This window comes from Acomys russatus, chromosome 28, assembly GCF_903995435.1.
Source record: "Acomys russatus chromosome 28, mAcoRus1.1, whole genome shotgun sequence".
Taxonomy (NCBI): domain Eukaryota; kingdom Metazoa; phylum Chordata; class Mammalia; order Rodentia; family Muridae; genus Acomys; species Acomys russatus.
The window spans coordinates 26525530-26542851 of record NC_067164.1 but is presented as its reverse complement, the minus strand read 5'-3'; the positions used below and the strand labels follow the sequence as shown (position 1 = coordinate 26542851).

The window sequence follows — 17322 nt, the reverse complement described above, 5'->3', positions numbered from 1 at the left end:
CCTAAGATACTATCTGATGCCATTCTTAGTTTTTGGGTTGGTGGAAGCCAGTGGGTCTGCTAAGTTAATAGACTCCAAAGGGTTTTATCAGTTAGTTACAGGATGTTAGTTCCAAAACAGAGGTGGGCGAGGAATGACTGTTCTGGGAGGCTAAAAGTAGTCCAAGTAAAGGCAATTAGCCTCTGGACCTGTAACAGTCCAGTTTGTCCGCAGTACTGAAATTCTCATCAGTCAGTTCACTCTTCTCCAAAAGGAATGTGTGAGACACTGATAGCAGCCTCATCTACAGACTAGTTAGCCTTTAGGGGAAGATAAAGGCCAAGTCTTGCCTCTTCTTTGCAGAGGGCCTTTTCTCTGTGTGCTTTCTGTATGTGGGTTTCCTCAACCCCAATACAAGCCCTTCTTGGCCACCTGATTCTGCTCCTGCTTTCTATGTTTGAGACTTTCCCTGTTCCTATCCATCACGCTCAAGATTTTCTTGCCTTTTAATTCTTTAACTGGCCGAGAAAATGACCTCAGTTAAGACCCCTAGATGATAACATTTTGGGGGACCTCCTTTCATGATTTCTTTTGAGGACCACCAACTCATAAGGCAGGTATAATTGGCCAAACTTTGGAAGGATAGGAGAGTGTGACTGTTGAGCTACTGGTGTTTATTTGTTGGTTTGTTTATTTTGAGAAAGGGTCTCATTGTGTAGCCTTGGCTGTTCTGGAACTCACTGTGTAGACCAGTCTGGACTCAAATTCTTAGAGATTTGCTTGCCTCTGCCTCCCAACTGCTGGATTAAAGGTGCAGTGTACCATCTGGCAGGCTTAATGAGATGGCAGTTTTGTTTTCTTCTCTCTAACAAAGAAGGTCCCCTTAGACACCTTTCCTTCTAACCTGAACATCTGTGTATCAAAGGAAGCAAGTTAAACTGTTTGATGACCAAAAACCTGTGAACAGAAATTAAAAATCACTGTTAACCTAAGGCTTGACTCAGAATATTACCTCACACATCAGGGTAATCCTAATCCAGGTGCTACAATCAGGCATATTCTGGCACATGTCTTTAATCCCAGCACTCGGGAGGCAGAGGCAGGTGGATCACTGTGAGTTCGAGGCCAGCCTGGTCTACAAAGTGAGTCCAGAACAGCCAAGGCTACCACAGAGAGATCCTGTCTCAAAAAAAAAAAAAAAAAAAAAAAAAAAAGTAGAATCTACTAGTCTTAAATATTTTACTTTGGTATGGATTAATGTCAACCATTTTAAGGTAGAGTCATTGGTATACTTTTAGCAGTAACCCCCATAAACTTGGATACTCAATCCCTGTTGTGTCCTGTTTTTGGACAACCTGTACAGTCTGTGGTTATTCTGGTTGACATTTTTCAATACCTTCCCCCAAACTCAACTTTCATTTCACCTCTTATTTGAGGGATTGCCTCTGGTATTGAGGAAATATTAATCTGAGTTCCCCACTGCTGTAATAAAACTCGTCCCTATAAATTTATGGCTATGTCAGCAACATAAGGCCTTAACTTTCTTATTTGACCTTCTGGTCCCACACATTTAACCCATTGCACACTTTGTTTTATCAGAGATAACTTTTTAATTTGTAGAAACTGGGTATAAACCATTTGAAGTGGCCATTTTGAATCCCAAGATTTTTGTGCAATGATAGTTACATCATCTCTTGTATCCATCAAACCTTTTTCAATGTCATTCACTTGCAACTTTAATTTAGCCTCTGATCATTAATAACCGTTTGCCAAAATACATGTTTTCCTGTACTTCCAAGCCTTCCTGTTTTTTCTATTGGAGTGGCTTTGCCTTTGTTATAGGGAGACAGTAACAGCTGAACAATCCTATCACCCATATTAAATTGCATATTTTTTTTTTTACATAATACGTTATTTTAATTTCTCCTTTGCAGTCTTCGTCTATAATTCCAGAATGCACAATGAATCTTTGGGAAGTCAAACTGCTCCTTCCTAAGACCATTCCTACTGTCTCTGAGGGCAAAGGAACATAACTCCAGTAGTTATTTTGGTAACATTTAATTTTTGAGGATAGTATAAGATGTTTATCTATGGCCAAGTCTAGAGCAGCACTGTCTACAGTAACATGTATTAGATCTGCAATAATTAGTTGAAGTTTTGGGTTTTGTTTTGTTTTGTTTTTGCCTGCTTGTTATTTCCTGCCTGACAAGAGGCCACTTTATTGTACTTTTTGCTGTGGGGCATGGAACTAGGCCCCTTATTTTGTTTCCTGACAGCAAGAAATTGCCTTGGCTATCTCTCTTGGACATTGCCTGTGCCACATTGCCTGTACACTCCTGGAAGCCTAGATCTTCTTTCTGGTTTATATTTAGAAAAACCATTGCTCATAGAGATGCCTTGTTCACAGTTTTGTTTTAAATGTCCACATTTCTCACAATTAAAGCACTGAGCCTTTGATATCAAAGACCTCTAGCTATAGCTTGGCCCTGCTATATATTCATTACTAAGGTCTCTAGGACAAGTGGTCTCCAGGGCAGATTTTGTATCAACAGTGCTGTAGTGTGAAGCTCTCTTCTGTTTTCTGTCTAGGAGAAGTTTGGTCTTGACCTTTGCTAGCCTTTTGTCTGTTTTGCTTAGTTTATTTGACAATGATTTTCCTTCTTTCTTTCTTTCTTTTTCTTTTTTTGGTTTTTAGAGACAGGTTTTCTCTGTGTAGCCTTGGCTGTCCTGGACTCACTTTGTAGACCAAGCTGGCCTTGAACTCACAGCGATCTATCTGCCTCTGCCTCCCGAGTGCTGGGATTAAAGATGTGTGCCACCACGCTTGGCTAGACAATGGTTTTCTAATTTTGGCATCTTCTAGGTGGAGCTGCTTATAGTTTTTCATTTCTATTTGATTATATTCTACTTGACTTTTCATTTTAAAGAATTCAGACTCTAGGTCTCTTATTTTGAGCTCCATCTGGGTTCATATTAAAGGTTTCTGTTTATGTCTTAACTTCTCTAGCTTGTCTTCATATGTTGCTTGTGCCTGCAAAAATAGGTTGACTTGTTTTAATTTTTCTACTAAGACACACACACACACACACACACACACACACACACACACACACCCAATGGCATTATATTTCTCTTTTAGATTATCAATTAGATTCTATGTCTGGTACATGAACAGAGACACTATAGCTGGAAGGGTGTGGCTAACAGAACAATTATTTTAACTGACTTCTCTTATAGAGTCTCCAGTCATTTGTTCCACATGCAGGAATCTGATGTAGCAAACAATTTTTGCACAGCTGCACTTTGAACTAGCAAACAAAACATATCAATCAAGATATAAGGACCATTTCTCTCTCCTCCTCCTCCTCCTCCTCCTCCTCCTTTCTTCTTCTTCTTCTTCTTCTTCTTCTTCTTCTTCTTCTTCTTCTTCTTCTTCTTCTTCTTCTTCTTCTTCTTCTTCTTCTGCTACATGGTCCAGCCAGCTATATGGTTACACATCATCTTACTAAGTAGGACTTATGTTAATCATAATGTCAAAGAATTTTCTCATTATCTTTGTTTCTTAATGTCCCCCTTAGGTTGTAATGGAGGAAAGTCTATGGTCAACTTCTGAGTTTACACTGGAGTGAAAAAAAATCTCAAGTTCTTAAGCCAAACCAATGGCCTCTCTCAGGGTAGGTATGCATCTTGCAATGGACAGCAGTGGAAAAAGAATCATTGGGCTTGCTACCCCTGTGGCAAAGCCTGCCAAGAATTCTTTGGATGGTTTTCTTTTTTCCTTTTTATTAATTTATTCAGATTATATCTAAATTGTTATCCCCTCACTTTTATCTTCCTGTTCCTCCCTCTCTCCCTCTTTCACCCCTTTCCCCTCCCCTAGGTCTGTGACAGAAGGAGACCCTTTTCCCCACCATAAGGTCACACAGCCTATCAAGTCTCATCCTGGTAGCCTGCTTACTTTGGATGGTTTTCTAGCCTGTTCTTTTCCTCTAAGAAGGGCAAAGCTCCCACAACTATTTCTGAACTACTTTCAATAGAAATTGTAGGAGTAATAAGAGTTTCACTTTTTGTATGTTACACATACTTCCTCCCTCACACAACACACTTCAAGAATCCATGCTGCCATCACAGGACTGCCTTACAGTCTGGATCTTTGCTGTATGTCACGTTTTATCATGGCCTTTTAGATTGGCTCTCTTCTGAGGCACTCCAACTTATGTCATCTATATCATCCCTTCTAAATCATCATCTTCTTTGCCAGCTTAGAAGCAATTTGTGCCAACCCCAAACCTTTAACAGTTAAGGTGACCTCTGAGAAGAGAAAATGAAGGACTAGGAGTTAGATTCTCCGAAAGGCAGACAAGTAGGGAGAGGGGCCATGATTAGGTAATAAAGATGGTCAACTTACAAGATGGCTGACTTCTTCCTCACTCTTCTGATCTGAGACAAAAGCCAGTTGCTTAAAACAAAGACCTTATGTGCTTTTCTCCTACCAGTAGAGACCTTGGCTCAACAAGTTCAAGGCCATATTAGGACATGTTTACACAACAGTTTTGGGTGAATCTTTCTTCAAACTGACTAACCCTAAGTTAGAGGAGGAAGACCCTTCAAAGGCTAAAAACAAAACAAACCCAAAAATCTCTCAAGGAGAGGCTGGGCTTCAGTTTCCCAAGTCCCTTCTTTATTTGTGGTCTTTTCTCTCTTTGTGCCTGCTCTGTGTGTGTGTGTGTGTATGTGTGTGTGTGTGTGTGTGTGTGTGTGTGTGTGTGTGTGTCTTTGCCCCTAATAAAAACCTTTTACTTACAAAAACTTTTTAAAGCATATAAATAGTGCTGTGTTTGTGGGTTCAATATCCACTCAACTAAGAAGTAGGCTATCCCATGCAAGCAACTAGATACTTCCAAGAAATGTAAGAGAGAGAAACAGAGGGGCAAGATGCTGGAGCAAGCACCTGACTAGCTTAGGAGCTAGGGTTAGCCTAGTGGTGGATTGTTTGCTGAGCATATGTGGGGACCTGTGCTTTATCCCAAGGACTTGAAAACAGGAGAACCTTAAATCACCATGACTGTCATTGTTCAGTTACCTTGAGTGATGTTAAAAGGAAAGAGGGGACCGTTTTCTGTTATATGAATACATACAAATTACTGTTGCTAAGAAGCTGGGCTGAGGATGTGGCCCTGTGGTAAAATGGGTGTTCAGAATGAATAAAACTGTGGATTTGATCCCCAGGACCAAGAAAAAGAGGAACGAGAAGAAATGAAAGTATTTTATGTTGCTTCCTAAGTTTGTGACCATTTCCTCATTTTCCCCAGTTTGTACTGCAATTATAAGTCATTTAGAAAATGAAATAAACAATTTCTAGTTTAATGAAAGTGAGCTTAATGAGTACACTGTTGCACAGACACAAATGGAAAGATTATATGGAACATCAGATATAAAGATTACATTTAATACAGAAATGGAATCTTGAAAACAGGAAACAAAAACGGGAACATTTCAGATCTTTGCAAACAAGACTGGATTTCGTAACATGTTTGAAAATTTAGCTAGAGATTGCACTATGATTTTCCAATATATTTCTTAATGGGGAATATCCAGTTATTGTGAAAATTCGGAAGGGGATGTTATAACAAGACTAAAGTAGGAAGGAAACATCTGTTTATAATGTACAAAGAGGAAGACTTTCAGCCAAAGTTCTGTTTGCTTTGGTCCTGAAAGCTTAAGAAACAATGGAGAATTGGGAAAGCATTCATAAGAAAGGCCATCAGAACTAATCAGTTCTATCAACAGCAAGGATATTTATAATCTCTCCAGATTCTTAGTAGTATCCCCTAGCAGTAGACAAACATCTTAAAAGAAAACAGACAGCTTAGATGTAGCCTGTATGTATGCCTGTGCACCATATGTATACCTTCTACCCTTAGAGGTCAGAATCGTGTGTCACATTTCCTGGGACTGGAGTTACAGGCAGTTGTGAGCCATGTGGGAATTGAACTCTGGTTCTCTGCAAGCGAGGCAAATGTTCTTAACCACAGGATAAACTCATAAGCCTGGAAACACATGTCTTTGAAAATACAAGTATAGATAGATAGATAGATGGGTAGATAGACAGACAGACAGACAGACAGATGATACACAGGTAGATACAGATGGATATATTATATGCAGAATGGTGGTAGGGACAGAAATTGGCGTGGATAGACACCTTACAGTGTGTCAAGGGTTAAAATTCAGTCCCAAAAGAATTTATTCCCTTCTAAGTTCTGTTTTACAAAGTTGTGTGGTGGATATGAGAGGAATGAGATGACCTGAATCTAAGCCCAAGCCACTCACTGCATTTCTTTGGGCAAAATACTTTACCCATTCAATATACCTATTACTCCTCTGTAAAATGTATATTCATGCACATGGATTGTGAGAATTTTAAAATTTAAGTGAATTCCCCTTTGAACATTTGATAAGTATTGTTTCTTTTTCATTTGTAATTATGTAGTTTTGATAGTTAAGCTGTGGATTCCATTGCTTTGAGGACTAAGTGGTTAGGTCTGGCCCTGGCTCTTCAGTCTCATCTTCCTTGCTGTTCAGTAGCTACCCTACACTGCTTTCAATGACTTCCTCAGCCTTTTCTTGCCATGATATTTGTTTTCTTCCAAGATTAATTTTATTTTATATGTTTAAATGTTTTGTCTAGGTGTGTGTGTGTGTGTGTGTGTGTGTGTGTGTGTGTGTGTGTGTGTGTGTACACGCGCGCGTGCGCAGCATGTGTGTGTCTGGCACACACCGACTGGAATACGACACTGAAGCCCCTGGAACAGAAGTTACAGATGGTTGTGAGGAACCATGTGTGTGGTAGGATCAAACCCTGGTCCTTTGCAGAGCAACCATGTTCTTAAGCTCTGATCCATTTCTCCAGTCCTTTCTCTGGCCTTTTAAAACGTGCCCCTACAGTCTCACTCTACCTAAATTTCCACACCTCTTTCATTGGGATGCCTGCCATGGAGGTCTCAGATGGAACCTCCCTCACTAGGTTATCACTTCTGTGTATTCGCACAGATACTGTGCCTAACATTTTGTACAACTTACACTTGAAAGCTGTTTTCAGTCCCTCTAATGTTATGCTACAAACTCTACGAAGGCAAGAACTTTCTGGTTCCTGAGGAACAAGGAAATGGCCTGTGTAGTCAACTGGAGTTGCTGGTTAAACACTTTGGAATCAGCCTTGTCCACTGAGAGAGTTAGATTACAAACATACAAAGATGCCCAATACAGAAAACTGTTAAAAGCTAGTTAAGAGCTTAAAACCAAGCATGTTTTTCACTAAACGGGTTTCACATTTCAAACATACCTACAGAAGTCTCTTAACAACCACTATCTTTTGTACTGAAATGTTTTTTACTTTTACAGTTGTTTTTGGTGACTCCTTCAGACGTGTGTGCCATCTCCTCCTTGCCTTTTCCACACTGCCTCCTTTCACATTACTGACCACCCTCCCTGAGCTCCTTTAGTAACTTGCAACACTTGTACTTTCTTAAGACTAGTAAGCAAGAAAGTTGCAAGCGGGAAAACGCAATAGACACATTCTCAAAATACGACTGACATTCCGGTGGCATGTAGGTGAGCTTCAGGGCACTGTGGTCTACATCTGCATCTGGGGCAGCAGCAGCAGCAGCAGCAGCAGCAGCAGCAAATTCTGAGGGCTGGGGATCGATGCACAGCAGGATCTTACTAGGCTGCCGCTGTCTTTCAGGCTAGTTAATCAAGCAACGTGTTTCTAAACACGTCTTGCTCAAAACTGAAGCGCAGTATTAGCAATGCAGTTTAGCTAATTCCTTTTGCTTAGTCTTCTAGAATATGTTGCATAATGTAATTTCTTCTTACAATAAACCTGACCCAAAAGGCAATACTAACCAGATGATAGCCAGCTTTAAAAGTCAGTGATACCCAGAGCTTGCAAGGTGACAGAAGACCCCAGCTTGCCAGCATCTTGATCTAATTTTCAGAAAGAGCAGTTTCAGCTACATTATTGATTAATAAAAAGCCAGAAAGTGATTATTAGCTTTTAATAAAAATACACCGGTTTGGATTCAGTGAACCCAAATTATGTTTTGCTTTTTTTTTTTTTTAATCAACCCAGTGCGACTCATGGAGCCATTTAAATGCCATATGTGGGCTGGGGTCAAGGCTTACTGAGACGGGAAGCAAATCTGACCCAATTGCTGGTCCTGTGTCACAAAATCATTGTCCAGACAGATGGAGGATAGCTCCACAGTGGAAAAAGGACCTTTTAGCATCTGGTTTTCTCTCAGTTGATCAGAAGGAGCTGTCCCACCTCCACCTCCTCTGTATCTTTTCTTAGCATCCTTACTGCCACAATGCAGGTGAGGGTAGGTCCTCCGGACCCCTGAGCCCAAACCCCACCGGGGTAGTGCCTTTGAGGAATGAATGGAGGGCATGTGCTTACCCTGGTCTCTGGAGGTCCTCAGCATATATCACAGGATGTAGGACCGAAACACTATTTTCACTCTGACAAAATGCATTCCAAAGGCTGGATTCAGCATCACTAGGGATCTTGTCTTGCCACATCAAGGATTTTCAAAGGCGTTTTGCTTTCATGCAGTTTCCCCCCACATCTTTATATGGTGGCCCACAGGAACTTTAATTATTTACTACTCGTAGAAAATAGGATTGAGGGAATAATATCACAAGAGAATGAAACATCTGAGATTGCCTGTCGGGCTCTAGGAACATGAGTCATGGAACAAAAAGCCATTTGCAGAAGAGTTTATTCATGGGATTCCCATGGACTATCTCCTTTCCAGTTTCCCATCTCATTCTAAATATGATCTGATTTATAATTTATATGTTTGTTTTCTGATTATTTCTTTATTACAGAATCTTCGCTTGTTCCATGCATATGATATTTTCTCTGATTGCCAAAGCATTCGTTGTGACTCCTATTTTATTTTGTGTTGCTCCATTTCCTCTTCCAGTGGTTCTCAACCTTTCTAATGCCTTAATGCAGTTCCTCATGTTGTGGTGACACCTCCCGCCCCCCAAAAAGGGTTGTGACCTACAGATTGGGAACTACTGTTTAGCCCCTCTTTTCAGTTTTGCTCTTTTGGGCGTTGGCTTCCAGCCAGTGTCTGGTGAACTTTGGTTGAGTGTAAACAGTCTTAAGCTCCAAGGCTGAATGGAAAGTCTGTGGTCAGGGTCGGGTACGCCAGAGGGAAATGAGCAGAGCTTGCTCTTCTGGGCCTGAAGGTTAGCAACAGTTATGTCTTTTGTTCTGCTTTGGAGAGGGATCCCAGAGAGGGATCCTACTGCCTCCTGCCTGGGAGATACTTGTGACAGACAGAAATCAAGGTGCCCAGAACTCAGAAGGGGCCGATTCAATGTGAGGGGCTCTGTGGCTCACAGGCAATCCCAGGGTGCTTAAGGTGAACTCCATGGTGAGTTCCAGCAGAGTTTGCACTAGAGTGGGGACTTGCCTCAATAACATCAAAGGAAGTGGTAAGGGGATGTAGAGTTTTGTTTAATTTTCCTATTTAACATCTGCCTTTTTCTTGTGACTCACTTGCCTCACCCCTCTTCCTCTTTTTTCTTTTTAAGTGCTTGGTTAAAAAAAATACCTTATGAATTCAAGCAGCATTGTTCCATCAGCCTACATCTTAGACCCACAGCTGTGTAATGAATGATTGCCAAGTCCATCATCTCAGAGAGTGACCTCCAATCTTTCACTACAGACTGAAGAGTCAGCAATCTATTCTCTTGTCTGGGGCTTTAGCTGCTCCACACAGAGACTTCCAACCAGCCATACTACTGATAGACTGTCATACAATGTGGCTTCTACTGGCCTCGTATTTTCTAGGTTGTAGGTCAAGAGCCAGTTTGATTTTCCTTGACTTTCCTTTCTGTACACTCTTAGGTGTCAGTTCCCTTATATCCTAAATATATCATAAACTACCATCTTTCTGTCTTGATCACAAAAGGGTTGTTTGTTTCTTTGTGTTTTGTTGGTTCTTGTCTGTCCTCAAAGCTTCTGTGCTTCCATTGCCTTGTTAGCTTACATACTTAAAAAATACGTATTTATTTTTATGTATGTGGATGTTTTGTCTACATGTGTGTCTGTGTACCACATGTGTGCCTGGTGTTGTAGAGGCCAGAAGAAGGTGTCAGATCCCATGGACTGGAGTTAAAGATGATTGTGAGTCACCATGTGGATCCTGGGAATTGAACCTGGGTCCTTTGCAAGAGCAGCCAATGCTTTTAACTGCAGAGCCATCTTTCCAGCCCGTTTGTTTGGTTGGTTCTCAGGCTGCCCTCCAACTCCTATGCTCAAATGAACTCCCACTGTAGACCCTGTTGTTAAAAGTTGAAGTCTGGCATTACTGGATAGCCCCTGGGCTTGGTGCAAAAATGACTCCCTTTGTCAGCAGGGCTCCCTCTTCTCCTGATCTGGGGAGCCCGAATCCCCACATCCTCTACCCGAGGAATGTCCATAGGGAAAAAAACAGTATCAACCCCCTTTCTCCTGGTAGACCCCGTTCAGCAAGCACCTGGAATTCCTGAGGCATCTCAGTACGCTAGTGCTGCAGCCAATCAAATACATTCATCCACAAAAATGTCCCCCACTGTCCCAGGTTTTTAAGTCCCTGTTTCACATGAAATAAATGGGCCAGCATCAAAGACTATCTGAGACTCATCATTTATTCTGGGGAAGACAGGGCTCCCCTTCTCCCCGAAGAATTCATCGCTGGGTCCCTGGGGCTTGACTGCTGGTCAGGCAGCCTGTGCGACTGGCCGCTGTGAGCTTCTGCTTGTCACCTGTGTGTCAGTGAGGATCGCTGCCCCATTTTTCTCATGCCGCTCCACCCCACTACAGGCAATTTTGTCTGCCTGAACGAAACCAGTTTTGAGCTTCTGCCTATCTTGGTTTCTGAGCTCTGAGCCTCGGTTATGGGCTGCTCATGAAGCAGTTGTCTGAATGCTCTGCTGCTGCACCCGGGCAGTAACGCGGTCTGGCGTGGCCATTCACCCACACAGTCTGCCGCTAATGTGGCTTTACAAAAAGAGCTGTAACCGTTTACTGCCAGAGTGGAGGTTTTAAGAGAGCTCTAATACTTGTTGGGGGAGAAAATCCTTTTCTCCTACACCTCTGGCTGAACCGGAGATCTTGTGACACTGAAGTCTCATTCTGTGGCAGGGCCTTTAGGGAGACGTGAATGTCATCCCCCTCAGCTTCCAGAGTATGCGGTAGTAAAGACAGCTCCACCAGACACGCGCACTTAAGACTCTTTCATTAGTATTTTAATGGCATTTACAAGGGAGCAGAAAACCGGGGGCGTGGTGGCGCATGGCTTTAATCCCAGCACTCTGAAGGCAGACGAGATGGATCGCTGTGAGTTCGAGGCCAGCATGGTCTACAAAGCAAGTCCAGGACAGCCAAGGCTACACAGAGAAACCCTGTCTCAAAAACAGCAACAACAACAAACTAACAAAACAAAAACAAACAAACAAACAAAAAAACCAAGGAAGCAGAGTCAGAACTAAGTGTCCAGCCCTCCATTCACAGGCCATTCTTTAGAAACAAATTGTGGTGAAATCTTTGTTTTTTCTTTGCATTTTAGACATAGTCAAAAGTCAAAGAGAGCCTTCATGGATTTTGTCTTCTAAGCCTGAAGCCGCTACTGCTTAGCATAAGGAATTATTTTTTTTTTTTCTACTTTTGGCCACAAGGCAGCTGAATAGATTGTGAATCAAGAATAAGCAAAAGGTAGCTGTTGCTGTGTGTTGTGGAGACGTCCATAGTCCCAGCACTTAGAGAGAGGCAGGAGGATCCCCGCAAAAATTCAGCCAACCAGGACTACATAATAAGGCAATATGATAAAAAAAAAAAAAAAAAAATCTGGGAAGTACCACTACCTTTCTTAAGATAGCAAAATGCATACAATTTGCCAAATAAAATGTGTAGTATATAGCAAATTTCCCTGGGGACAAATCGCTACCCAGAAAGTATGCCAAATTGCCATTTTATTATTAAACTCCTTGCGCAGCCTATTAAGGGAATAATAAAATAAGGTTAAATCTTATTAATGTTCATATCTCCTGCCCTGGGACAAATTATTTAGGACATCAATACCACCTCTTCCTTTTCTAATGGACACACTAGATCAGTGCATTTGTTTTGTCTCAGGGTGACAAGTACTGAGGGATTCTGTGTGATCAGCACAGAAACTGCCACTAATGAAAATTCCATGACTACAGAGGGATGACTTTATGTGTAACATAGAGTCTCTCCTTCAGTACAGATCCATGGCCTGATGCCCTTGCTTTCCGATAGTGTCACTTTAAGGATGCCCACAAGGGCTGGAGAGTTGGCACAGTAGTGGAGAGCACTCATTCTTCTAGAGAACCCAGGCTCACATTGGGTACACAGCCATGCATGCACACATGCCCGTACACATAGAATGTGGGTAATAATCAAAAAGCTTAAAGAAACATTCTGTTTGTTGTCTTTTCTGTATCAGGAAATGAAAACTTTACTTAAAAAATACCCACAGGGGGGGGGAAAAAAAAAGAACAAGGAAAAAAAAAAAGATATAACTCTCTCCATAAAAATAAACACACCCATTTCCTGGGCATGCCCATTTGTTTTACCTTTAATAAATGGTAAAATTACAAGTATAAAGCAAAAATACCCACAGGCTCCTGAAAGGATCACACGTAAAGGTTGTATATAGCTACATTTATGTGTTTGGTTCAGTTTGAACCTTAGGTTTTAATGTGGAGAGGGGAGGCAAAGCGTTATGTAAAAGGAGCTAGGCATGAGCTCACAGGAGCCTCCCCTATACTAGTAATACAAATGACGACTAGCCACGAGAACATTCTAGAGCAGAATGGCTAAGCGATGTGAGGTCATGTGACATATCCCTCTAGAGAACAAGTGTATGTGGTGGGCCTATTTGGGGAAACCCACATACATAAAATGATTCAAGCAAGAAATCAGTGCAAAATGCCGGATGCACACATACGAAGGAATGTTGGTGAAAAGTAGTTGCTGGCTTTAACTGCAAATATCAGTGTTCTTTTTCTTTTAGTTACCTAACTTCATAAGAAGAAAAATCCTCTTTCAGAAACTATCCCTCCACATTTTGTTTTCTTTATTTACCTCTTCACTTTACATCCCTCCTGCAGTCCTCTTCCTCCTCTTCTTCCGGTCCCACCCTGCCTCTCCAGTCTTAATGAGGCATGTCACTAAGATATTTAAAACAGGTACTGTGCACTTATTCATGGACCGCAGACCATCTCTCATCAGACTTCTGGAAAAAGAAAGTACACCGCTAAAGCCCTCAGAACTGTAGGACCTTCCTGCTTTGTAGGAAGTCACAAGCTGAGAGACAAAGGAGGAACTTGGACAATGCTTAAATAGGAGGCTTGCTTTCTCTAATCAGCCAGCAGCTGAACCAGCTTCAAGGTCAACATGAAGGCTCTCCTCACCCTGGGACTCCTGCTGCTTTCTGTCACTGTCCAGGCCAAGGTCTTTGAACGCTGTGAGCTCGCCAGAACTCTGAAAGCAAGTGCAATGGATGGCTACAGGAGTGTCAAACTGGCAGACTGTAAGTCTCTTCTTGATACCTCCAGCGAAGCTTCCAGAACAGGGACAATGATGAGTGACAAGGGAGGGAGCTGGAGTCAATACGTTTTTGTGTTTTCATGGAGTTTGAGTTAATTTGACTAAAAGCATCGCCTTTTGTCTTTTGAATCAGAGCTGCTAGGTGAGGCCATGCGATAGAGATTCTGGGCCAGGCTAAGGCAATAGGACCTGAGGTGCTCTTGGCATGTCGCTAGGTTTCCCAGTTGCTTCAGACTCAACAGCCCATGAGAAAAGGGCTGAAAAAGGATGGAAGGACTCAGTCAATCAGAACATGGGATCAGAGATCCTGGGTGACATAGTATTTGTCTTCACTTCTCTTACCATTGTATGGAGCTTGAGATCAAAACTTTCAAATTTTTGGACTTTCTACATACACAGAGTAGAGGGATCCTACTTGCCCCTAGTGGCCACATGAAGGAGGTCCTCTGAAATTGAGTATAAAGTGACTTAGTTCTGTGCTTCACTCTGAGATGGCCTTTTGTTTTACACAATGGCCCATGTGGATGAGGAAAATCTTCCAGAGTTACTGTGTGCTTTTCACATGCATTTCCACCAGCTACCACATAATAACTAACTTTCAGTGAGTAAGTGAATATATGGATGGATGATGGATGGACAGACAGACAGACAGACAGATGGATGCATATACTCATAGACTAGCCTTTCTTGGTCTAATAGTCTTATAGAGAAGATGCTGAGTAGCCTGCTATGCTGCATGCATCTCTCATCTTAACACCTGGACACTGAGGCAGAGACTGACAGTTTTACTCAACATTTGATATTTAGTGACATGTTTTCTAAAAAGAAAAATAATTTTAATGTGCCATGAAAATTCAGTTTTCTATAAGAGTATTCCTCTGAGAAAAATGTTAATTTGTTAATAAAGTATTTTTCATCTTCCTATATATTTCCTATTAACTTATTAAATCTACTAAACAAGTCCTTTTTTATTCTAGTCTAAATAGAAAGATGAGAGCAGGGAAATGTTAAAGCACTGAAAGAAGTAGCTATAGTAATATTTTTAAGGACAGGGTTTCAATATGTAGCCCCAGTTAGCCTGGAACCTCTTTCCTACAGAAGGACGATTTCCAACCCCCAGAGCTCCACCTTCAAGCTTCTGCCTTCCAAGGGCTGGGATTAAAGGTGTGTGCCAGCATGCTACGCTCATGTATTTGGAGTTTTATTGTCTCAATCTTCAACCATGTTTTTATCAAACAGGCTGCCTCAGTTGTTCTTTCTAGAATGAAGCAAGTGTCAACAGTGTTGCAGCAGGCTTCCTTTCTTCTGTGGCAGTTTCTTTCCTCTGCTGGTTTCCTGGTAGCTGCAGCCATTCTCTGGGCTTCTTCAGCTTCTTGCCTTCTGCAGTCCTCACTGGCAGAGAGACATAGAATTTTTGATGCCATCTCAGGCCTTATCTTACTTAAACAGAAAAGCAACGTCCCTGGTCTTCTTGTACAGTTCAACCTTATCTCCAACCACCAAAGGTAGTTCAGGGACAATGGCCTTTAGAGCTCACCCAAGCTTTGGAGACTGAGGCAGCCATCCAGGGCTCAGAAGGGGCGTGTGTCTTTGGGGTTGTGTTCATTGGGTGATACCAAAGGCCTAGGTTTCAGTTGGAGCAAACATGTGGTCTCCCTGACACAGATCTTCAAAAATCACTGGCCAAGGGATGATCCAACCACCTCCAACTCTGGTATTTTATGCAAGTCTCTGGCAATACAAGTCAAGGCACTGATCTGATGATCTGTTAATTCATAACAGCATAGGGCTGAATGCTGTTTTTGCACAAGTTGGTGTGAACAGAATTCACAACATGAACACATCTGGCAATCCTGGATGACAGGTATTTGTCTTTGTCAGATGAATTGTCCTTCTCAGAGGATACCTGTTGAGGGGAGAGGCACGTGTTATGGTGGGAAGAAAAGGTGGCCCTCCTCTTCACAAAGGAAAAGAAAGTACTTAGTGCAGTACTTTAAACTTTTGAGTACCTATTCTTGTTTATTCTCGTACATACTGATTTATCCTCAAAAAGATTCTCTTTGCAGCACTTGAAAATTACTTGCTGACTGGTTACATCAGTTGCACCTGCTTGAAAGGCAGAGGCAGGAGGATCACGTGGAAGACCACCCTGAGCAACACAGCCAGACCCAGGCTGAACTCGTGGAAGCCTAGTGTACAATTTAACCATATGATTGTGCTCATAAAGTAAATCCCTTCTAAAAGACAGCTCAAAGAGCAGATTGTGGTATCAAATATAGATCACTTGCTGTTGCTGCTTATTGATAAATACTCTTTTTCCTTTTAGGGGTGTGTTTAGCTCAGCATGAGAGTGGTTATAATACACAAGCTACAAACTACAACCCTGGAGATCAAAGCACAGACTATGGGATATTTCAGATCAACAGCCGATACTGGTGTGATGATGGCAAAACCCCGAGATCAGTGAACGCCTGTGGGATCCCCTGCAGTGGTAAGACAAGGCAGGTTTACAGTGACAGCAAACAACCCATCTGCTCTCATTGTAAGAGCAAAGGTTCTGTGAAGGGACATAACAGTGAAGGAATCATCAGAAACCAGGGAGACTGTCTTTACTGTTAAAAAGTCATTCTGAAGTACATCAGGATAGGGTGCAGTGTGGTGATAGAATGCTCTGCCTACACATCAGAGGACACTTGGTCCTGCTGTCAAAATCAATGAATGAATAAATAAAATAAAGAGAGGCTGGGATGGTAGCTCAGACAGAAGAGTCACCTAAGCCAAGGTTTGACCCACAGCAGCCACATAAAGCTGACATCGGTGTCAGTTATTTCTAACCACAGCATTGAGGACTCTATGACAGGCAGACCATGAAGCTCACTGGCCACCCAGCACAGCCTGGTCTGCGTGCTAGTTCTCAGTGGCAGTCTCTGCCTTAAAAAAATGTGGAGTGTTCCTGCAGAACAGCTCCTGGGACAGACCTCAGACTTCTACATACACACACATACATGTGCAGGTTCAATGATGTAAATACCAGCACACATATAGACACACATGTTAAACTTATAATTATAAAGATAGACCTAGCCAGGCAGGGTGCCACAAGACTGTAATTCCACCACTCCGGGAGGTAGAGACAAGTGGATATCTGTGAGTTCAAAGCCAGCCTGGTCTCCAAAGCTGGATGTGGTGCTGGGAAACAAGCCCTCTGCAAGAGCATGCAGTGCTCTTGGCCCCTGAGCCATGTCTCCAGCCCCTGGTTTTTCTGTAGGATGAATTTTCAGAGGTAGAGGCCCAGGTGAGAGTTCTCTGCTTGCTCTGTGTTCCCGTGTGAGGATGAAGAGGGGCTTCCCTCACCATAGCTGACAGCCCCACTCCCTCAGCGACTCCTCCCTCCTGCAGTGCTTCTTCTCTTTACATCAGTGCTGGGATCCTAGAAACACAAACACATGCACATGCTGAAACACCCCTACCGCTCAAGGACACCCAGGCCTTCAGAGACTTTATGATTGAGAAACAGAGTGACACAATGTCGCATACAGAATCAATGGCTGTCTCCAATAATCACAGATGCAGGGAAATTTGGGAAATGATTCTTTTTTAAAATACGCTGCTCAGTGTCACAGAAGAAAGCTGGCTGGATGTGAACGGAAAATAGCTCTATGGCTGTCCTTGTCATTCCTCATCTTTGTCTTTCAGCTCTACTGCAGGAT

General features: G+C 42.3%; 1 protein-coding gene across 3 annotated transcripts in view; it reads left to right on the top strand.

Moving 5' to 3' along the window:
• Positions 1 to 13422: 13422 nt before the first annotated feature.
• Positions 13423 to 17322, top strand: part of LOC127211030 (lysozyme C-1) — a 44649-nt gene continuing 40749 nt past the window's right edge. The window contains exon 1 of one of the 3 annotated variants that reach the window (XM_051170859.1): positions 13423 to 13595. In XM_051170859.1, the coding sequence (XP_051026816.1) occupies positions 13460 to 13595 (136 nt within the window). In that variant the 5' untranslated portion in view covers positions 13423 to 13459. Of the gene's footprint in view, positions 13596 to 15935; positions 16104 to 17322 lie in introns of those variants that run through there. The other 2 variants (XR_007833349.1, XR_007833348.1) reach the window with 2 other exon arrangements.